This window comes from Aythya fuligula, chromosome 7 (genome assembly GCF_009819795.1).
Source record: "Aythya fuligula isolate bAytFul2 chromosome 7, bAytFul2.pri, whole genome shotgun sequence".
In the NCBI taxonomy this organism is placed as follows: Eukaryota; Metazoa; Chordata; class Aves; order Anseriformes; family Anatidae; genus Aythya; species Aythya fuligula.
In genome coordinates this window covers 20677873-20701030 of record NC_045565.1, presented here as the reverse complement: position 1 = coordinate 20701030, position 23158 = coordinate 20677873, and the positions used below count along the sequence as shown (strand labels likewise).

General features: G+C 35.1%; 1 protein-coding gene across 1 annotated transcript in view; it reads right to left on the bottom strand.

The window, feature by feature from the left end:
• Positions 1 to 1110: 1110 nt before the first annotated feature.
• Positions 1111 to 23158, bottom strand: part of TNKS2 (tankyrase 2) — a 29552-nt gene continuing 7504 nt past the window's right edge. Inside the window, exons 6-27 of the mRNA XM_032191764.1 lie at positions 22018 to 22112; positions 20773 to 20839; positions 19077 to 19263; positions 17814 to 17935; positions 17215 to 17306; positions 17052 to 17130; positions 15861 to 16032; positions 15074 to 15153; positions 14513 to 14658; positions 13918 to 14083; positions 13413 to 13632; positions 12915 to 13024; positions 11987 to 12175; positions 10949 to 11201; positions 10256 to 10338; positions 9550 to 9670; positions 8488 to 8585; positions 7946 to 8020; positions 6821 to 6926; positions 5647 to 5833; positions 4654 to 4810; positions 1111 to 3970 (exon numbers count right to left, since the gene is read on the bottom strand). Coding sequence (XP_032047655.1) covers positions 3908 to 3970; positions 4654 to 4810; positions 5647 to 5833; positions 6821 to 6926; positions 7946 to 8020; positions 8488 to 8585; positions 9550 to 9670; positions 10256 to 10338; positions 10949 to 11201; positions 11987 to 12175; positions 12915 to 13024; positions 13413 to 13632; positions 13918 to 14083; positions 14513 to 14658; positions 15074 to 15153; positions 15861 to 16032; positions 17052 to 17130; positions 17215 to 17306; positions 17814 to 17935; positions 19077 to 19263; positions 20773 to 20839; positions 22018 to 22112 — 2868 coding nt within the window. The 3' untranslated portion in view covers positions 1111 to 3907. The remainder of the gene's footprint in view (positions 3971 to 4653; positions 4811 to 5646; positions 5834 to 6820; positions 6927 to 7945; positions 8021 to 8487; positions 8586 to 9549; positions 9671 to 10255; positions 10339 to 10948; positions 11202 to 11986; positions 12176 to 12914; positions 13025 to 13412; positions 13633 to 13917; positions 14084 to 14512; positions 14659 to 15073; positions 15154 to 15860; positions 16033 to 17051; positions 17131 to 17214; positions 17307 to 17813; positions 17936 to 19076; positions 19264 to 20772; positions 20840 to 22017; positions 22113 to 23158) is intronic.

Sequence of the window (23158 nt, the reverse complement as noted above, 5' to 3'; positions counted from 1 at the left end):
CTGATAATGCTCAAAAGCAATGTTTTTAAGAACAAGTGCATAGGACACGACTTCAGCTTTCAAACTCTATTTCTTGCTCTTGCACACGTTATTTCCCAGGTCTATCATTAGCGTTTTGAATTGGCTACAACTTTCTCCTTCAAAGTATTTGTGTTGTCAAGAATAGCTAGCTAGCTGTCTTGAAATCCCCATAACATCTACATGTTCATAACAAACATTTGTTTGTTGCTTTAACTGAAAATGGGACATGTAACCCTAACTTTGCAGTATTCCTACAATTTGTTTTTTAAAGGTTATTAGCATTTTCATCTCCTATCTTCTCTGTTACCAAGCTTGCCTCTTTTTAGAGCAGAACACTAACTCCAAACCAGTCTTCCACATGCTTTTGCTTTATATCTTCTACTCCGTTCTGGCTGCGTGCAGCTTTTTTTGATCTAGAAGTGAGGCATAGGCAGAGTGAAGAAACCCTTGATCCTCTCAGAAACATACCACTGCTTACACCTGCTGGAGGGGGCCTCCCTCCACACCCTCAGCTGTAGCACTTCCCTCACTGACACCGTCATCACCTACTGCAGCTTTAGGGGTGCAGGAAACGCACAGCTCCAAGAGCCAGAGGTGGAGATGTGGCCACCTGATTTGCCAATTAACTGAGGGAGAGAAAGCACTCTGTGCTGTACTACTGCACCAGAGGAGTACAAATCAAGCCTTTATACTACAAGCAGAAGGCAAGCTACCACTAGGATTCTACTCTTTTTATCCAGCAAAAGAGAGAAACTGATTTATTATCATTAAGTTGAGGAGACAAGCAGAAGAAGGGCAAATGGACACCCACTGACACCAGTGACCTGCTGGGTACATCACCTTTTTTTGCACATTTTTAGTGAAGTAAAGGACAACCGTGTGTGTACTCATATATCCATATGCATATGTATGTACATGTATACACACACAGAGCATGATTTTTAATGAGGAAGTGCAGGGTAGAAAAAACAGGAGCAACTCATTTTATACAGTTATTCCCTTATTGGAAGAAGTTGTTTTTATACTAATTACTTTAAAAATGCAAATAAAAAGCTAATTTTACTTTTTTTTTTTTTTTTTTTTTTTTTTCCCCTCCTTTAAATAACAGCCTACATAGGTAGATTTGAAATTGTACTTCTAAGGCATCTTAAAGAACTTCATCACTTCGGTCTTACTAAAGATTGACTTTCCTGCCCTCTAGTGCTCATACCTGCTTAAATCTTCTATTCATATGGTAGAAGGTTTCCAAAACGAGTGTAAGAGGTCTTAATGAAATAAAGCTATTTACTTATTACCACAAGTAATCTTTACTTATTACCGCAAGTGATCTAAACAGTTGGGTTTTTTTTTGTCATTGTTCATTTACATCTCAGACTGCTACCTATACAGGCATCTGAAAGGTCAGAATTTTCAGGCTATTCATTTTACAGAACCAACTTCAGGCAGTTTGCTTTCAGGTTTGAACCAGATAATGGAGTTTTAAATGCATAGCGAACCTATTAGTAAGCTTAGACTGGTAGCTAAAGCTGTTAGCTAGCAATATACTAAACAACAAGTTTGCACATTATTTACGTTTTTTTCCATCTACATTAAAAAATTCTCTATTTAATGCAATTAATTTCCCCTCTAATGATGTAGTTTAATTTTTTTTTGCATGCTTACATTCAAAACAATGGGTTGACATTTTACAACTGTAATTACTCCCACGGTACCAGAAAACCAGTGAATTAAATTTATTTAGTGTTAAATGAATATGGAATGTTATACAGTACATGTAAAGACACTTCAGGATGAGTAAAGCAGAACTAATTGCACAAGAGATTAAAGATTCACCTCAACAGTCAATATTATCAAATCATTACAGCTTCCATCTTCAGAGTGCAAGGTATGTCATGCAAAAAAGAAAAGAAAGCTCAAAAATCCCCAAACAGACAAAACCAGCATTGTGGTACCACTTAAATCTATCATACCACATTATTTTACAAGACATTAAGTGATCATTCATAGAGAATGAAGCATTTTAGCAATAATAAAATGTTTTAAACATACTTAACAGATTTTGCATGAACACCAATTCCAGCATTACTATACCAAAGGAACAGGCAACATGCTGGGAGAAAGTACCTAAAAATCAAAGCCTTTTTTATTCATAGCCAATATTACTTTCTGCAAGAGTTAAGTGATGCAATCTTATTATTCAGATTCCCCACACAACTGGGTAAGGTTCAGTACATTTTTACATAGAGCATAATCACATAACCACCACATCAGCAAGACGTTTTCATTATCTTGACCAGTTACTACATTTAAAACCATGGTATGATAATGTGGCCAGCAAACAACTTGTCTTCTGGGACAGCGTCCTGTATGTAGAAATATAAGACAACTGAAACAGACAAATAGACTCCTAACCACTTTAAACCCAAATGAGCTCTAATTTGTATTTACATATTTTTGAAATATGTAGGTAAAAATTGCATATGGAACAGAAGTAGAATACATGAGAGCTATGACAGGGCTGACTGCACTGATCAGTGCATTCAATAACTCCGAATGTGTCTTGAACAGGGGGTGATACCTTTTGCACTCTTCTTCCATACAAGTGGTCTCAACAGAGATACCATAGGCAGCTGTCACCACAGAATAGCTGCTCAACCCACTTACATGCTCCTCATCCAGCTGGCCGAGCACAAGGGACCAGAATCTTACACCCTGATCAGTTTCATTCGGCCAAAAGCACTGCAGGTAAACAACGCTTCTATGCAAGTGCTTCAACTGCAGCTTGATCATTAACATGGAAGAAACACAGGGGATGACAGGGTGGTTTTTAACATTTCCACCTCGTAATACTCATCCTGAGGGCACCAACAAATAGATTAATTTACCAAAATAATCATACAAAAAAGGCCAAGCTGCCAGCCCTCGCATTAGAAATGAACTATTTAACTTCCTGGCTTAAATGTAAGCAAGGGAAACTCAAGACAGACCTCCTTGAGGTTAATATTCCAACTACATTCAAAGAAAATAATTTACTAAAACTAACTTGCAAGGTCTACTAGCCTTGAAATGAGGATACAGATGAACTAAATCTACAGTTAAATAAAAACTTTTGAAGACATTTTATAGAAATAAAATATGAAATTCTAGTAAGTAGATGGAAAAGACACTTTAGTATTCAGCTGGAATATTTTCATAGCCCATCATTCTCAGGAATGTATATTCCATAAATAAAAATACAGAAAAAAAGAGTATTCAATCTAGTTGGCTATTTCTATACTTCTTCAGATAAAACTTACTTTTTCCCTCCCAAATAAGTGTTAAACCCTGAAAACTGGCTTTTTAAATCTATTGTGCATGAGGAAACAGATGAACAAACCAACATTTGGAATTTTTTTTTTTTTTTTTTACAAGGTTGCAGTTCTAAAACACTTATATTACAAAGCAATGTAAATAAATACCAAGCTAGTACAAAAGCTCTTATTTACAGTTTTACAAATGAAAACATTTTCAGTGTAAATGCAGTGTTTTAAAGAACACAGTATTAGTAAAATGAGTTCCTGTATAGAGCATTACAATTTCTGTTAAATGTCAATGTAGTATTGTATAAAACCATTGGTTTAAGTTAATTTTTGTTTATAATTTAGTACAGGCAAATTGCAGTTTATGCCTGGAATGGTGTCTGTTAAAGTGCTGAAAAAGAGGACATTTTTGAAATTTTAGAAAAATGTACTATACATTATTAAAGCTTTATCAAGTCAAAAATGATAGATTTTGTTCACATTTGCTACCACACCACCTGTTTTTCAACAACTCATTGTAGTTAACAGGATGGCAGCCACTGGTATCTTCACATCCAAGTCTGATGTTTTCCCACAAGTAATTTGTCTTAACCTTCAGTGGTGACTTCAGGTTTCATTATCTGGTAAGTAATCAAGTATTCTGGATAAGCCTGAAAGAGCAACATATACATTCTTTATTATATTTTCTGACAAACATTCCAAATTTATCCAGAGATGGGGAAAAAGAAAAAGAAAAAGAAAAAAAAAGAAAGAAAAAGAAAAAGAAAAAGAAAAAAGAAAAAGAAAAAAGAAAAAGAAAAAAGAAAAAGAAAAAAGAAAAAGAAAAAAGAAAAAGAAAAAAGAAAAAGAAAAAAGAAAAAGAAAAAAGAAAAAGAAAAAAGAAAAAGAAAAAAGAAAAAGAAAAAAGAAAAAGAAAAAAGAAAAAGAAAAAAGAAAAAGAAAAAAGAAAAAGAAAAAAGAAAAAGAAAAAAGAAAAAGAAAAAAGAAAAAGAAAAAAAGAAAAAGAAAAAAGAAAAAGAAAAAAGAAAAAGAAAAAAGAAAAAGAAAAAAGAAAAAGAAAAAAGAAAAAGAAAAAAGAAAAAGAAAAAAGAAAAAGAAAAAAGAAAAAGAAAAAAGAAAAAGAAAAAAGAAAAAGAAAAAGAAAAAAAGGGCAAAATGTCAAGAGCTAAAATGCCTGAAGTATTCAGGCAAAGACCCTTTCACCTTCAACCACAGCTGGAGTTTGTTCCAAGAAAAAAACAAGTCCTAGTACATCAAAAATAAGCGGAAAAAACACTCGTAACTCATGCCTTTTAAAAAGAGGTCTGAAAAAACAACCCCAAAACCAACATACCTGCTCCCCTCTGTAAATGACGTATTCTGCTAATGCCAGTCCATTTACACTGGGTCGCCCAGTAACTGAGTGATGTCCAGGGGGAGAATGAGCCATTTTCATAGCACTGAACTGCAGGAAAGACTTGCCCAGTGTTACACGACAGAACAGCAATTGCCTGTGTTAAAGTAAAAAAACATGAAAACAGAATACCTTACATAACGTACAGACAAGTTCTAATGTTTTTATTAAAAAAACAAACAAAAAAAAAACAGATCAAGAGTACTTATTTCTTTAGATATGTTCTAATACAGTGGCAATTTAATCTCAGTTTTTGTAGACCAATGTTACATACCATTTTGTTATGCTCAGGCAAAAGTCTTGGCTTTCAAACCCTTCACACAAGGCAAATTCGTAAAACTTCTTATTCAAAACTTTACAAAGCTTGACTAGACTGACATCCTCTGTAACTCTAGATCATCTCTTTATTTCAGAGTACCAGAAAATGCTAAGTAATATAAAGTGAAAAGAGGCAAGTACTCTTAAATCTAAAGGATTTATGAACTTAGCTAGTGGTAGAGATTCTGTAAATCCATGCCTATATTTTAGTGTCTGAAGCAGCAGTGACATGGAGGGATGACTGTTACAGTGTGCATTCTTTTCAAAGAAATACAGTACCTGAGTATCACTGGCAGGCAATCAAGCGGACTGAACGCTGATATTGCCACATCTTCCATGCAAGCAGCTAACAGATCTTCTCACTCTCAGGCTACCTACCTCTCATTTTTACACTGAGTTAAGGGCAAAGACTTGGTTAAATGCAACAAAGATAGTTAAAGGTTCTCTAAGACAATTATCAAGGTTTTCTGATACTCTGTTACGCTCAGCATATACTGAGCGCTGAGGTTTCGTTACCCAAGAAATATTTCTTCACAGAATCTGCTGACTTGCCTGTCTGTAACATAACATGCAAATGCAAATTTGGATTCTTTTGTGTAAAAGATCGTAACTTACCTATGGCAAACATAACAAGATCTATCTTTGTGAATTGGACATCCAGTGCCACCTCCAATTCCATAGACATACTGATTACTTTTGGAAGAATTTTCAGCAAAATAAATCCCAGCTCCAAACATGCCACCTATATAGGCATGTCTCTCATCAAAGCCTTTGTGAATGATTGCATTCACAAATGGGGACCCTAGGAGAAGGAAGCAAAATGTTTAAAGTACTATACACGGAGATATGTACAACAATTCTACCATCTGTTCCCCAGCTTTTTTTGATGCAGCATTTCCACACACAAGGAAATCAATCTGCAGAAATTTTGAGCTCCAATTTACACTACCCGTCTGCTAGAGATGTTATACAAAGAACAGGAGTTGCTGGGTGTACATTTTTAACAGATATTTGTAAAGGATAATATTTAAGGCAATTCTTCCTGTAAAAGAATGCTCAGTGAATATTCCCTTCAGCATAGCTTCATCCTAACCAAGATTCTGGGATTATATTGCTACACGAATCACATCATCTTCTACTAAGTAAACTGCATTTAAAAAGCAATGAAACACATTGAATGTACTCCAGTCAAAACTCTGCAGTAACTATCTAAAGGAGAAGACATTGTTCTTCTGTTTGTCTCTTTAGTGTTTTTCACTTTTTTTTTTTTTTTTTTTTACTCACAATTCCCAGTTATGTTGGGAACTATGCAGTTTTCATTGTAAGGATGCACATTGGACCTATTTAATTTGCACGTCAAGACAAGCTACAAAGGCACACCCCTTGATCCCCATTCATAGTTGCTAGTATGTTTTTACTTAGAACTTCAAAAGTCCCCTTCATCGGGAGACAAGGAAGTGAAAGTTTCAGAAGTAGGATCCAGTACATTACATGTCACTGTTGACAAACATAATCACAGAATCACAGAATTTCTAGGTTGGAAGAGACCTCAAGATCATCGAGTCCAACCTCTGACCTAACGCTAACAGTCCCCACTAAACCATTTCCCTAAGCTCTACATCTAAACGTCTTTTGAAGACTTCCAGGGATAAATGTGTTTGCATAAAACTTGTGCAAAATCTAGTACCTACATTCAGTGAGAAAAATTACTGTTTGGACCAAAATAAACCCTCCACCAAACAGTGCTGATGGTTAAACAAGTACATAAAGGTGCATTTTAGTATCTCACCATGAAACAGCATCCTTTCATTAGCATGGTTATGATTCTCTTCGGAGACCTCTTTCCTCCTGTGAGTATATCTTTCCCATAGCTTTTTGTTGCACACTTTCTGAATCTGAAAAAGTTAAAATGTAAGTTCCACCCAAAAGTGAAGATTTGCGTTTACTTAACAGATGTTATACCACAGTACTTACTCTAAAATGACACCTAGAGAATACTTCTTTCCTTAGAACTCAGTGAAAGGCTGGGATTCTCTAATATACAATGTTGATTGATCTAACATAACACCAAGTAAATTGTAAATGAATGCTTAACTGAATCAATTAATTTTAAACATCTTAAGCAATACTTCCTAATTTATATTTAGCAGGTTTAGTCACAATTCTACTTCAGTATCCCTCCAAAAACATCTTGATAAAAAGCACCAGTAAGAAGATCATCTAGAAAATAAAGAACAATCTTTCATGAAGACTTCTGGAATACTTTTCAGAGGAAGTGAATAATGCACTCTAAGCACAGGTATGCTAGGCACTGGCAAAGCCTTATGTGTGTAGATACAGCCCATCTCTTTTACTGTGCAAAGTGTAGTATCAGTTTAGCATAGAACTTGCACTTATAAATTAAAAAGATATTTTAATGAAAATGACCATTTCTTCTGGGGAAAAATGCAATAAATTGCTTAAAGCAAGGTTGTTTATGTTCTGTTGTTCTAAGCTCCTTCGGTTTTAAACCAAGTTACACTAGGTCCCCTTACTTCCATGCTTCAGAAGCTTTGCTTTCACTTTTTGCTTCTTCCTGTTTCTCCCTGTCATTTCCTCAACAGAATGAATCCTTTGTTTCCTATGAAACCTTCTGTCGTCTTCTTCAAATATCATACGGTTTTCTGTGATATCCTACGTCAATTTATCATAAAACTTTTTAATGTTTACTGATCCGTAAGATTATACGGAAAAACTGATTATTCTTTGAATTTCCCTGAAAGATTATCTTTTCCCTGTGCATGTCTCAGAATGGCACATTTCTTATGAAACTCAATAAATAAACAAATTTAGAACGTTTTATGGACAAGTTAAGGATATTTGCAGCCAAAACACTGAGGGTGTAACCATTAGTTATGAAAAATATGTAAGTTACCTTTAAAATGTTGTATCTATTGAAGACTCCACCAGCATGTCCTCCATCTCTATGCTCTCGGACAGTACTCTGCATCTGAAGATTGAGAATTTTTAGGATGGTCACTGCTGCAGAACACACATCTTTCAAACTTTCAAATAATCAAAAGAACAAACTCTTGAAATTTTTAGATAGTGACTGTGTGCTAAGCAATACCAGATTGCGAGGATGCACACAAACATGTTTTGTGATTTTTTTTTTTTTGGTAATGTAACTTGAGTACAAACGAAATTTCAAATTGAGAGACTTCCAGTATCCTGTTTAGAGTATTGTTTCTTCAAAATTCTGTCCTGTGTGATTATTACATTTCAAAAGGAAGTGACTTAAACCTGTGTCTTGACAGACAAGCAGTTGATAGATGAAAATTTGAAGTATCCTTATGTAAGTTTTTCTTGTTATGCTTAGAAATGTCTATCTCATTGCTAAATTGTCTAGCAGTACTCCTATGTCCATATCTTTAGTAGAAAAAACAAAAATATTATGAGGGTATAAAGAAAGCATACCTCCTCTTCTACTGATTGAAACTCCTTATCTTCAGAGGAAAGATCTATGAGAATAGTTCCGCTACTGGAAGTATTTAGGGTCAGGTATGGGTTAAGTCCTGTGAATATAACAAAACATAACACTTTCAGGAACTGCTTTAAGACTCATTTAGAATGATAAACAGTAAGAATTTTCTTCTTAAAGAAACTATCTTCTCAAAACTCAGCTTAAAGGATGAATAGTTTTGCTAGGAAGAAAGGCAAAATGTTATCAATGATTTTAATTGCCTTTTACTTACCACCAAGCACATAGGTTTTTGTGGATGTCTAAGTGCCATCCCTCCAATCATTTGATTACTTTCAAACTTTTTCAAAATCTCTGTTTATAATCTCTACCCATACATACACTATAAACATATATACACTATACATACTACATACACATACACTATAAATGCCATAAAAAGCGTAGCAGCTGGGTCTGAATGCAGAACAACAATTACACCCATTTATCTGTGGATACTGATCAATCATTGCCTACACAAGAATAACCACTTCAGTGCTGCATAAATAAAGAGGCTTCAGCACAAAATTCACTACAAGCTGAAGCTGTTGAACACAGCAGGTTATGCTAATTTTGGTTCACTGGAAACACATCAATGCATCAACTGTATCTTAAAAAAGCATATAGAAAAAATCATCTGGCTTTCTGAGAAAGCAAACACAATCACAGAATCTAACAGAACAGCGCAATATAGTCCCTACCACAAACCATATTACCATACTCCCTCAAAAAGCTTACAATCACTTTGCTCTAGGATCCACACATTACCTATGAAAGTAAACACAAAATGGTGATCGCAAAGATTACTTTTTAAAAAGAGGCAAGATCTAAAAGGCCTGATTCACAGTTCATATAAAAGCCCCCACATTTCAAGTCAGAAGACATTCCTATCATTTAAAGTGTCATTTTAGGACAAGTTTCACTATTATTTTTAACAAGATATGATTTACTATTAAAGTATTTATGAAAAAGGATTCTATAAAAGCAGTGTTACGTAATAATTTGAAACAAGTATATACCTTGCTGTCCAGAAATCAGCCTTTCAACTCCTTTAATGATTTTGTGCCTATGGCCATAAGCATTAATTCCAATTTCCTTCAATTCTTTGTGTCCCATTTCAACCAACACATCCAGTGTTATCTAGAATGAGAGCAACATCTTTATTTGTACAACAGCATAAACAGAACAGCACAGCTGCCAATGACAGTAAAAAAAATATACCTCAAAAGTTGAGGCAAAGGTGTAAAAAAAGAATACGCACACTGGAGACTTTAGTGTATTATTCTTGTCCTTGGCTTTGACTCAACTATTTTCTCCGAACTTTTATCTTCAAATAAATACGCTACAAACTACAACCGAGCAACTGGTATTGCTAGCAAGGATCATATTTCTGATCGAAAAATAAACATAAAAATTACCTATAAACACAACTATTTATTTAACTTCACTATTTATACCACTGAAAGGAAACACCTACACTCTCAAACTGATACAGGCACTTGTCCCCATTTTTTTTTTTTTAATAAGGATAGGTATTCTATATGTCAATATACATACTTGTTATATATATAAATAAAAAATCCAGAGTTACAAACTTTTCCTTCCTTCTATTTCAAGTTGAAACATTAACTCATTTTAAATTTGTCTTATTACACTACTCTAACCAGTCAGTATTTATTCCCTTGCTTTCTAGGCGAGCATCTGGACATAAATGTGTCTACTTACCTGTTCTCTCTCAAATATGTCAATAAGATGTTCGAGGCCAAGGTTCCGCACAAACTGATTTATGCTAAAATCTACACCTGAAACTGGATATGAAGAAAAACTCAGAACATACATTTGTGTATGTATTATGTAAGTATACACAATCTTGCACTGTCTGTAGCAATAATGGGAGATGCAGAAATTTCTGGTCTTGTGAAAATAGGAAATAAATATTTGTATCACTAACCAATGGTACTAACACTAACATCTGTGCACATACAGTGTGTATGCAAACCTCTATGAGATACGCAACCAACTAGCTACCAGAAACACATGCTTCAACAACAAATATTTTCAGAACAAACATGTTATAGAAGTAACCATTCCAGGTTATCTGATTTGACAGTAACCTCTTGGAAACTGGATCAAGTTTGTAGTAAAACACAGCTTGGTATGGAGCCAAGCTTCATCTGACTTCTCTTTTAAAACACACTTCACCATTTTGAGTCTGCTCAGAGGAACAGGAGCCTTTTTTAAGGTCTTCTAGAAGGGGAAAGTACTAAAAATCTTGTACAAGATTTCAGACATCTGCTCTTTGTTAATGACATCTTAACGAATAGGGATATTGTATACTTTAAGTCACAGTAACTGTATGTAGCTATGGAAACTTCACACATGTATTCTTTCTATCATATGGTAGAAACTAAGCCTCACCTTCTTTTTTCTCCAGAACAGTAGCTCCCTCTGAGCTGTTTGTACCAACAACAGATGGAAGTTCAGAAAAACTACCAGACAAATTGTCAAGACTACTTGCAGCAGAGAGACTGGAGGGACTGGATGGAACAGAAGACAGGGAATCTGCTGTAGAGCCCGTAGTCTGAGATACACTTATAACCTGAGGTTTGTAGCAAGATGGTAAGGCAGAAGGAGGCATTGCTGCTGTCAGTAATGCACTGACATCATCTGCCTAAATATAAGAAGACAAATTATTAAAATATAGGCAATTTATTAAAATATAGGAAATTTTTTACACAGTTGTTTTTCCTATAATGCATTATAATTATTCCAGACTTATTCCTAAGTATACTGAAATATAGATAACTGCATACTGGAACATATATCCATTTTACAATGCAGTTTGCAAACAGCCTTTTGTGCTAATAACACAGATGAAATTGTAAAACATTTATAAATACAAACTGTAATAAGATGAACAGTTACGATTTCAGTATTTCTTAAAACAAAAACTTTAGGGACAGCTAAACAAAATTCATTTTCTAGGAAAATCTAGCAGAAGTTTCTACTGCTAACCAGAACTTACGAAATAAAATAGAGTTACTCTGAGTGTAGCTTTGGGTTGTATTGTAATATTTTTGGGGAAAAAGCACACCAAGAACTTAACCACCAGATAGTTTCCTAAATTTATCTTGCTACAGAGTTTGCTTACATTTGATTGCTACAATTTTTTTATTTGTCAAAATTTAAGTACTGAATTAAGAACATCAACTTGTAAGTACAAACTTCTTTTGTATTCTTTCTCTCCACTCCATTTTAAAGTAAGTCTTGAACAAGATATCTAAAGGATTATAAAGACTCTACTGACTTTCTCTACCAGGCACATATGAAACCAGAAAACCCACAGCATTTTAAACTCCACAGAAATTCCCCTATTAGTATCTTTTAGAATGTTAATAAGAGCTGCCACAAACAGAAGGCAAATGCAGATTCCCCCAAAAGAGCTCCATCACTTACGGTAACCAGGTCTAAAGGTGTTTGTCCTTCCTGGTTTTTCAGCGTTGGATCAGCTCCATGAGCCAGTAATAGGGCACAAAGCTGTGTCCTTCCTTTCTGGGCTGCTTCATGCAAAGGTGTGAAAGCCCATTTGTCCGTAGCATTCACACATGCATTATATTTTATAAGTAAAGCTGCTACATCTACATGCTGAAAAATAAAGCCACCTGTTAAATTCCGAGGTACTACAGTGTATTAAGCTAACTCAGAACTTTTACTGATACTTCTCTGTAATCCTCATTCTGAATTTTTATTAGAATACATTTACTTTGTAATTCCTATAAAAAGTTTTAAAACAAGGTGTTTTCTTCCTGACTTATTTTATTATATTCCAATAAGAAGAGTTAAGATTTCTTCTCTTGTCTTTTTTTTTTTTTTTTTTTTTAACAAAACTACAACAGAATTCCAAGCCCAAGGGAACCTAATAGAAAAGCACCTGAATTCGAACTTCTGGTTTGGAAAGTACTCCAGCTGCTTTGCTTAAAGACTTGATACAAACACAAAGATCTCGATACACAACTGTTGTCTCAACACCAGCCAGAGAAGAAAAAATAAGATCTTGTTGATAAGATCTGATCGGCATGGGTGGGGAAATACATTTTGTGGAACACCCTTCAGGCTGCTGGCCTTGCAAGCGTTTATGTTCAGAAAACTAAGTTCTGGCAATTCAGACCATTACTTTACAAATTCAAAGAAGTCCTCAATTATAACAATGAGCTTATTATGACTGACTGACTTTTTTGCAAAGAAGACTACATTACAACTTGATAGCAACTCTCTTGAAAGAGATTACAACTCTCTTTCTAGAGAGTATTGGCTCATTATGCTGTCAAATAAATGTATTTTATTTTTTAGGAAAATAACTCATATGAAAGTCCAAGATATTTACCCCATAAGATGCAGCATTATGCAGAGGAATCAAACCTCCTTTATCCTGCGCATTCACATCTGCTCCATGCTGTAACAGGTACTCTGCAACCTCCAAATTGTTGTAACCAGCTGGAAGGTTGTAAAGGATATAATAAATACAGTAAATCTTTAAAAACTTCTTCAACAAGCTACAGAGAAATTAGAATTCATTTACATTACTTGAAGGTTAGTATGCCGTTCCCACTGAAAATAGTTCATAATCTCTCAATGAAGACAGCTTCACCCTATTTAAGAGTATCTGATTTTAAAACCTCTGTCAATAAACAATAAAAGACACTCTTGGGCTACAGAGAATTGGAAATATATGCATAAAATACTAAATTATGGACTTTTTTCTAAATAAAAAGAGAAATACATACTCCTCTAGCTTGAGGCTAAACTTTTAAACTTGTTTAGACATAGTAAGCTCAGACAGTAACTACTAACTCCAATCCAATAAGTTAAATGAAACACTGACCTGCTAAATGTAGTGGTGTTGAATGCCGTCCTTGTGTGTCCCGACAATTGACGTTGTCAGGTGAACACAGCTTTTTAACCCTGGCCAAACAACCTTTCTTAGCAGCATCTAGTAGAGCTGCATCTCCTCTAAGTAGGTCCTGAATATCAGTATCACCATCTTTAACAAGGTCTAATGGCGTATTTCCATCTCTGTTTTTCTTTGTGGGGTCAGCTCCATGCTGTGCACATCAAAACCAGATGGTAAGCACATAAGCAGAATAAACATTTTGCATCTTAGGTATTTTATGCCCTATTGAACAATTATTCTGACATACACTTGACTCCTTCAGAGAGCATTACACACACTGTGAGAAAGAACAACATACTTGCAAATCGTATTCCTTCTACTGAAAATGTTTACCTACAGTCATTTAGAAACCACCAACCAACTTCTCAATGAAGTACAATCATACTTCAGGCTCAACAGAAAAAAAGAAAGTAATCTCCTCCAACATGTGTAATACCTGTAATAGGAGTTTGCATATCTCATATTTTCCTTTCGCTGCAGCTTCATGCAAGGGAGTGAATTTCCACAGGTCAGCTACATTGACAACTGCACCATGTTTAACGAGGAGTTCCGCAACTTCATAGTGACCATATGAACAAGCATTATGTAAAGGGACGAGTCCGCTGGAAAAAAAATGTTAAAGTTTCCGTAAAAAAAATAAAATCTCTTTTCACAAAGAGATATAAACCTAAAACAGAATGTACCTTAACCTAACCATAACCCTTCCCCCTACCCCCCCCTTTTTAATTTAGATTTTTCACTGTAGTCTAATACAGTAGGAATATCCGCTGCCACAGTATAAATGCAATCAGCATTGAAGAAAACTAAAAACAGGGTATAAAATTTTTAACACTCTACTCCTAAGTACCGCAGAAATGTTTTTCTGGATATTCTGAACAGTTTCACAGACCTTCATTGTAACTGACCTGTCCCTGAGAATAAATAAGCATCTGAAGAAAGACAGGATGCATATCAGCTAGCAATACTCAAAAGCTGACAGATACCATCAGTTACAATTGCCATGAAAATATACAATAAATTTGAGTATTTACCCCTTATCTTTTGCATGCACATCAGCTCCATGCTGGAGAAGATATTCAACAACAGATACCCTATTATATCCAGCTGCAAAATGAAGTGGTGTAGACTGACGGCCTTCAATATCCCTGCAGTTCACACTTTGAACCGTACATAGTTTCTGTGAAAGCCAACAGACAAAACATATATCACTATATATAATGTAGGAACACTTTTAGTCATAGATGTTGTTATACATCTGATTTTGAAAAATACTTTCATTAAAATTTATTTTTATATAACTTTACTTTTCATAGGTTGTATCCCATGAAAAAAACAATTACCCCCTCCTCCCAAATCCACACCTGTGACTCATTTCCAACTTTTATATAAGAACAGATTGCCACTTTCAGAATGCACCACCTCCTGGTGGTGAACATTACATTTTGACCTACAATCTTTGTATTGCACAAAACTACAGACGACAAGAATCATAACTCTAAAACAGCCAGCAAAGGGCTGTTGATTTGCTTATTTTTAGAAATTATAGTTTGGCATATAATTCCCAATTATTTTTAGGACAGGTTTAAGCTTACTTTTACAGTATCCACATCTCCAGCTTTCGCAGCCTCCAGCAATTGTCGATCTGCATCTGAATTACCTAGTGGGATACCTTCTGCAATATAAATGAGGTTCTATGACCTAACCGTAACTTGAAAGAATTTAAGACAAGAAATCATTTCTGCATTTCATGAATTTAAGGGAAATTAAGGATTTAATGAAAAAAAGTTAGAGAATTTTTGAATTATTACAATATTTTTCTTTTTTAAACATGTACAACCATAGCTATTATCTATCTTTAAAAAGTTGCCTTTAGCAACATGCTTCCTACCCACATAGGAAAATTGTGGAACCAATTAAGCATTCAGTTTCAGAATCAGACTATCACAAGAAGCTTACCTGTGCGTACAATAACTAAACCTTATTCATGAAAATCTATATACCCCGTTGCCTCTGCTCACAAATGCACAACTACTTCTTTGAAACTCACTTTTTACGTAGAAGATTCTACCCTCCCTGCATCAGGACTTCTACAAAAGTGATTATAGGTGGCTATACCATTTAACATTCTGAGCACCTGTGACAATCTGCACCTGAACACTAGAGATTAAATGGTATAATTAACCCTACTTATATAAGCAGAGCCTTTCCATGTGCATGCAGTTACAGAATATGAATTGTACAAACCAAACCAGATTTTATCTTTTGTAGAAAGTTCTTTTTTTTTTTGCACTCACTATTATTCCTTACAGCACTTGAAGCGGCAAGTTAAATGAAACTTCACATTACTTCTTAAGTACATCTTGAATAAATCAATTGTACCTTGTAGTAGCTGTTGCACACTTTCAGTCCCCATCTGTAAGGCTGTAAAGCCCTGCAAAGACACAATGGAAGGATCACATCCAGAACTCAACAGCAACCTGCACGTCTGAAGGTGACCGCAATGTGCTGCTCTGTGAAGAGAGGTCTGCCCGAGATTATCCAATGCATTAACCTAAAAATAAAACAGAACCTTGAGAACATGTTATTAAAAAGTTTTTTCTAACATTGTTTTGATCATATTTTTTTCCATTATAGACTGGAAGAACTTCATGTATTGCTTCTAAATTTGATTAGAACAACATATTCAGCGTATTTTCAAACGCCATGACATTTCAGAAGATTTAAATATAAGCTGTTCATAAAGTTATAAATGCATTTATTGAGGAAAAATAGCCTCCTTTTAAGAATCATGTGAATGATCCACAGTGTGAACAAACAGTTACAGCAGTTTTACCACATACAGACATAATCCATGATTTTGCTCATGGCAACAGACAACCTTTGTGCCAGTATGTAAAATGGCTTCTACCTGTATTGGCTAAACAGTAGTCTTTCAGATTGAAGACTCCATATGTGTTTCAGTCAAGGTAACCAAGATGCATTTAGAAATTTAAAATTATGTACCCAAAGGTTACTTGTACTCCCTACTGTTCCATGAATTTCGATCATCGCTCTATAAACTTCACAGCAGTCAGGCTGTATCCAAATTTCCAGAAGGAAGAGCCTCAACTCCTAATTTAGGCAATTCAAGCCCAAAATTACACAGCATCTGCAGATGCTCTGTACGCCAGAGAATGACAGAGTATCTGCTTTCTACATTCTCTTTTTTTAATGCACACAACATCACAAAGTCTACCTGTTTTACAGTTCAGACTAACCTCTTGTTGTTCATGCTTTTTTATTTTTAAACAGCAGTGTTATTGCTACTGGACAACAAGGCACATAACATGTTCTGTGAGCTTTCAGTTAACAGTGAAAAGAACTATTTCCACACAACTTAGAAAATAGGAACAAAGATAATGCCTCAATGTGCAGGACTGATTGATGGTCTGTGTCTTAATTGCATAAATATATAACCTTTCAAAACAAATTGGATAGCAGAGTAGACACTTTGCTAAATTACTCTCATACTATTAAAACCTATACAGAAGATAAATGTAAGCAAAAGGTATGAAGAACAGTAACTTGTACCTTAGCTTCGTGTTTCACAACTACTTCAACAACATCATTATGAGCTTTTTCTGATGCCACGTGCAGAGGAGTCAAGAAGCTTTAAAAAAAAAAAAAGAGTAATTTAAAATACATTTTTCAAAATCTTCTAAACAAACAGGAGCATTCATTTGTAACCACTCACTCTTTTGTTTTTTCATTAATGTTGGCTCCTTTCCTCAGTAGCAATTCGCACACTTGTTTTCGTTTTGGATATGGAGATGCAGCAGCACAGTGCTGAAAAAGACATCAAAAAATTTAGCATTAATAACTAGCTAGCAACATAAGGTTTTACTACTAGTTAGTCAGCTGGCAGTAGAGTTGATTGTTTGCAAAGGCAACAGAAAAAGAAATTATAATTCTCTTTATGATTCAAGAGATTCCACATGGGCTCTGGTATTTTCCAAAACTCCCTCTCCAACAATTGCTAGAAAGCAAAGCTTTACAAACAAAGCTAATGTGTAACTTGGTGTTGCTTAAAATTAGATTACAGAAATGAAAGAAAAACAATGATTTAGATAACCTACAAAAAATGGGCAATTTATTAGTCTTAACTTTAACCTTAAAAACCTTAAACAACTTTTTCCTTTTTTTTTTTTTTTTTTTTTAAACTGGACACTTCATGTTCCAGGTTAGTCATAATGACAATGTTTGACAACGAAACCAAGAGTTCTAAACTATTGCCTCCTATATTTAGACCAGCCACAATACACACAAAATAATTAATAAATCCCAAAGCATTACCAATGCTGTCTCGTGTGTTTGAGGGTGCTTGAAGTTTACTGTCTCCAAAGAAAGATGCTTCTTTATACGAGCTACATCTGATTCTCTTGCAGCCTGTAGCAGCGAGTGACCTTTGAATTCATCTTTAAAAAGAAATAAATACATAACAGAATGCTACATTCCTTAACTCTAGAAGGATCAAGAATATTGATTCTTTCAGATAAAAACATTCATTTCATTCCTTGGTAGGACACTTAAAGGGCTTCTCCCCACGTAGCAGACCATGCTCCAAAAATTTCAACTCAGACTTAAAGCTTCTATACCACTTGAGAGAATTTGCTAGCTAAGTCAAAACATAACAAGAATGCACTTTGCTTCCAGTCCAAAGCTAGAGATATCCAAGCTGGCTGAACAAGATCTATTTCATTGTTCTAGGTTCCACTCTTTGCATATGTACCAGTCCCAGGATAACTTTACTTGTTACCTCTCTTCGGAAAACCATTTCTAGTTGCCAGCGTGAAGTCAAATGTAGTATTTCTCAATTCTTGTCAATGTACCCCAGAAAGTTACCATTTGTCTACTCTAAGACAGAATGAGGGCATTCTTCTCAACCCATTTAGTATGCTGGACAAAATCAATGCCTTTCATTAATTTCTTCGAACTTTTGGTGATCGTGGCATACTGAAAACACATTCCATGTTTTAAACAATTCTGTTTTTTCTTTCTTCCAACAAACTACGGTGGAGTAAAAAATAAGTATTTCAGCAGCCTTGGTGCAATGACAGGATTATGTGTGGAAAATAAAAGCACACTGGCGAGGTTGCGAGGGAAAGTGCTTACAGTGAAGCTACAAAAACCACCACAACCACCTGACTGTAAAACTGACCATACACTTTGTATTGTTGGGTTGGAAAGGACTTTAAAGCCCACGTAGTTCCAAGCCCTCTGCCATGGGAAGAGACACCTTCCACTAGATCATGGTCCCAAAGCCCCATCCAAACTGGCCTTGAATACCTCCAGGGATGGGGCATCCAGTTTCTCTGGACAACCTGTTCCTGTGCCTCACCACCCTCTGAGTAAAGAATTTCTACGTAACATCTAATCTATATCTCCTCTAGTTTAGAAGATCAAATTATAAACAGGGAAATGTACTACCAAATATTGCCCAATTAACTTGTAAACTGTAAGCATTTTCGAGATCTCATTTCTGGCAGCTCACTGTGCAGGAAACCTCAGCACATATTACAATCTAAAACTGCAGAACTGATCTTATTTCATACTCACATGCTAATCGTTCTTTTAATTGGGGCGTTGGAGCCAAATCAATGGTGCTTTTGTTGTGACAGTTCAACAGTGTTGGGTCAGCACCATAACTTAACAAAAGAGAACAAACTTCCACCCTGTTCTTAGAAGCTGCTTCATGCAGAGGAGTGAATTGCCACAGATCCATTGCATTCACACATGCTCCATGCTTGAAAAAGAAAAGGGTAGAAAAAAAGATGCAACATAAAAAAAACAGATTATTAGAAAAAGGCTTCTGTCATTCATTTCAATGCAGTAGACTGTTAAAATAAAAATCAAAGCTTGTATGCAAACTGTATCCAAGACATTCTCCAGACATTCATTTTCAATATAACAGAATATTCCAGCACATTGCAGTTTTTAATCCTCTAGTGTCTCAAAGGTATTCACAGAAGCCAAAGGCAGGCTGGTCTCTAGACTTTCTTCTCTAAAAATCAGAGGAGCTCTGCTACAGGCCACATCTGATAACGACTCTCATTTACCTGCTCCAAGTCACCTCTGGAAAAGCTCCTTTTTCTTGCTAATCTAGAATAAGTCTACAGTGAACACCTGTACTAAGTTAAATACACTTTCTGTAAATACCCCTGAGTAACGACAGCCAAGATGTCTAATCAACAGACACTAGACACTCAAAGTCAATCTTGAATCAATACATTAAGTACAAGGTTCTGCAAGTAATACCCTTGGTTATTTAGCATCTACGTAATTCTTCTCCAGGCCCTGTGAGTTCTTTTTGTAAGCAAGTCTGACCAGACATGCTCGTTCCCATTGCTCCTGTTAACACTGCAGTGCTAACAAAAAATAATTAAAGATTCACTGGAGCACAAATCCAGTATGAATTATAACTGTAGCCTAACAGTTAAGACATGCAGTAGTGGACAGATAAAAAAAAAAAAAAAAAATATGTCTAGTACACTAGATTCACTTTACAGTTGGCCTATGGAGCAAAAACAAAACACTCAAAAAAAAAAAAAAAAGGCCCACGTAAAAAGTTGTTTTCCATCTTTTTTATAAGCCCCCTTTAAGTACTAAAAATCCCTTTGTGGCACAGATTTTTGCAGGAACACCTTGAAGCCCCTGGTTTAAAGTGCATCATACTTTATCTTTGAGTTTAACATAATCCAGATAAGCCAATTCAGTTCTTAGAGTTCACTTACTTTATAAAAGCTGATTTTTCTTTGGGGTGAGGGTTATAACTGTGAGCAAGAATTTAGGTTCCGATGTTCATTCCCTCAAGAAACTGATTACTCTTTAATGTTAAACTGTTTACAATCTTTATCAGTATTCTTTTTGAAAATCCCTTAATACTGTCTTCTGAAGTATTTTTTCTATTGTTTGATTCACAGTATTGCTCAGTTGTTTTTTCCACCCCCTCCCCCCCCCCCCCCCCCCTTTTTTAATGAGTGAGAGTGGAAGGGTTTAGAGCAGTAGTACTTACTCCATGGTAAACATTCAACTTTGAAGACAAGAGAGTTAAAAACTAAAAGCACATTTAAGGGGAAAGCTTCCTCGCAAACAGAAGATTCTGCAGCTATAGCTTGATAACAACTAACATGTAGAACAAAAGGAATCTATTCTTCAGGTTTTGAAAATGAATGAAAAATATGCAACTTCTGTCTATTGTAATCTGTTCTTATTTAATATTATCCAACCTAATTGAATTTTTTCAAAGACCAACCTTTACTAGAAGCTCTGTTACTTCATAATGACCATAGGAACATGCATTGTGAAGCGGCACCAAATCTCTATACAGGAAAGAAAAGGGAAATAATCTTAGCACTCCTATTTCAATTCCAAACAATGCAAAAAATCTAGAACAATGCAAATAACACTACACTGCATCTTGAACATTTTACAAAAACCTGCATCCGAGGTGCTCAAATGAAGTCGAAGGGAAATAAACTGAGGAAGAACCCATAAAAACCCATCAGTATTTCTCAGAACAGTGAATATTGAAAATGACCAGAAGATGAGAAACAAATTGCACTGACTGCAAATGAAAGTGCTTTTCTGAGACTTGGAACCCTAATCAGGAAGGACTAACTGTAGTAATGTTTCAGGAGTGACAGTCGTTACTTCCTTTGTCAGTGAGTACATTGGTGCAAGATTACCCTTTCCCTTGGAAACTAAAGGAGCCTTACAGGCTACCATTTAAGTAACTGTACAAATTTCTGTAGTAATAGCAGAGCTACCATGGTTGTAAAGCCAGCTTCATACTCTCACAAACCAAATGGTCTTTGAAGCAAGTGAGATTTTGCCCAAAATGATTTTTTTTCACTGCAGGCTAGTAAGGAAGAAAGGACAAAAGTGAATTCAAACACCAAATGGACACTTAAAGATGCCTGATAAGACAGCTATTTATGTAGTTATGATCTTCTAAAACTGAGAGTTAAGTTTGCTTTCCATAATCTTTAATGTACACAGATACACATTTTAAAATTAAGTTTTTCATTGTATTTTATGCAACTGTCAATAAATTCAGCACATCCATATGATATGATTGCTACATTTCCTGAGATAATAACCAAATACTTAAAAACTTAGTCCAAACATAGTCTCTGGAAAACAGATCTTCAATTTTTAATTATTCCTTCCAAAAAAAGTGTAGAAACTTAGATGTAGGAAGAAAGTTAAGACTGATTCAACATTTAAAATATTTGCTGACTCCTCAGTGATTTATTGAAGTATTTTATTTATAAAGTAGACAAACTAAGTGATGCCTGAAAGCTAGCATATTCTGTGGTCAGCTCAATTTAGATTTTACCGCTTTGTAAGTCTTAAGACTCAACTTAATATTTTTGTCATGACAGAAAGATTAAAGGCCTTAACTTAGAAATTCTTCATGGTTAAAACGGTATTACTACTCCTCACGTCAATTCTGGGAATCTTCTGTTCATTCTGAATAAAGGAAAAATGAACCTACCCCTTATCTTTAGCATGTACATCAGCTCCATGTTGCAGTAACAGCTGTACTATTTTTACGCGGTTATATCCAGCTGCTAAATGTAAAGGAGTAGACTGAAACAACAGAACGTAGAAGTAATCAGTAACACAAAACCAAACAATTTTTTTTTTTTTTTTCAAAACTTGTTAACAAGACTAATTACTGAAGTCCCTAAAATACTTGTAACACTAAAAAAACACCAGAGGGCTTGAATCAGACATTTAGTAGTTATTTTTATTCTTTACTGACTACTCTTACGGTCCTAATAAACACAAATCCTGAATTTATTTCATCAATAGTATGTTCCGGGATTAAGGTCCTCTTAACAAATTTGAGTCCCACAATCCATTTTTTTGTTTTGTCTATAAACTTTGCTGGGAAAAACTATGTCCCTTGCTAAAGGGGAACTAACATGACCTTTACACGGTATGTCTGATAAATGACATAGGGTTTTTTTTTTATATTTTTATTTTTTAAAGTTCTCCAACTCCACAGACTAGCTTCTACTTGCTTCTAGCTGATGCATTCAAGAATATCAGTCAAGGTAGAGCTACAAATTAGCTAAGAAAAATCTTATTCTCTTCATTTACAAAACCATCAACTCAATGCGTTTGTGCAGTTCCAGGAGGATGTCTCACAATTAGAAGCTGAGAAAATAGCAGTGTATAGGTATTCCGGAAATCCCAATATCTTACCACAAGCCTTGCGCAGGAAAATTTGTTTCAACAAAACTTAAGGGAAAGTGTACACGTACATAAGAAGAATAAGGATGCCAAAATTAGGTATTTAATAACCTGAAACTTTGGTAGTCTATGGTATGATTTGAAAAAAAAAAAAAAAAAAAAAGAGATTTTGAACATTTATAAGTAGTTCTTTAACAATACCACTACCAAAGTGATGAATAACCTCTTTCTGAAACAGCAACAATAACTTGCTTTGGGTGTATGACAAGCAAGGGGCCTGCATGTATTTCTTCATGATAACATGTAAGAGTCTATGAAAAGACCTCCCTTCTTTATCACTGCAGATATCAAGGTCAAGCTGAAGTTCCAACTGAAAAGCTGTGTGTTTATTGCTCCACCATGGAAAATACCTACACAGTCCTTTTAAGGTTTAAAAA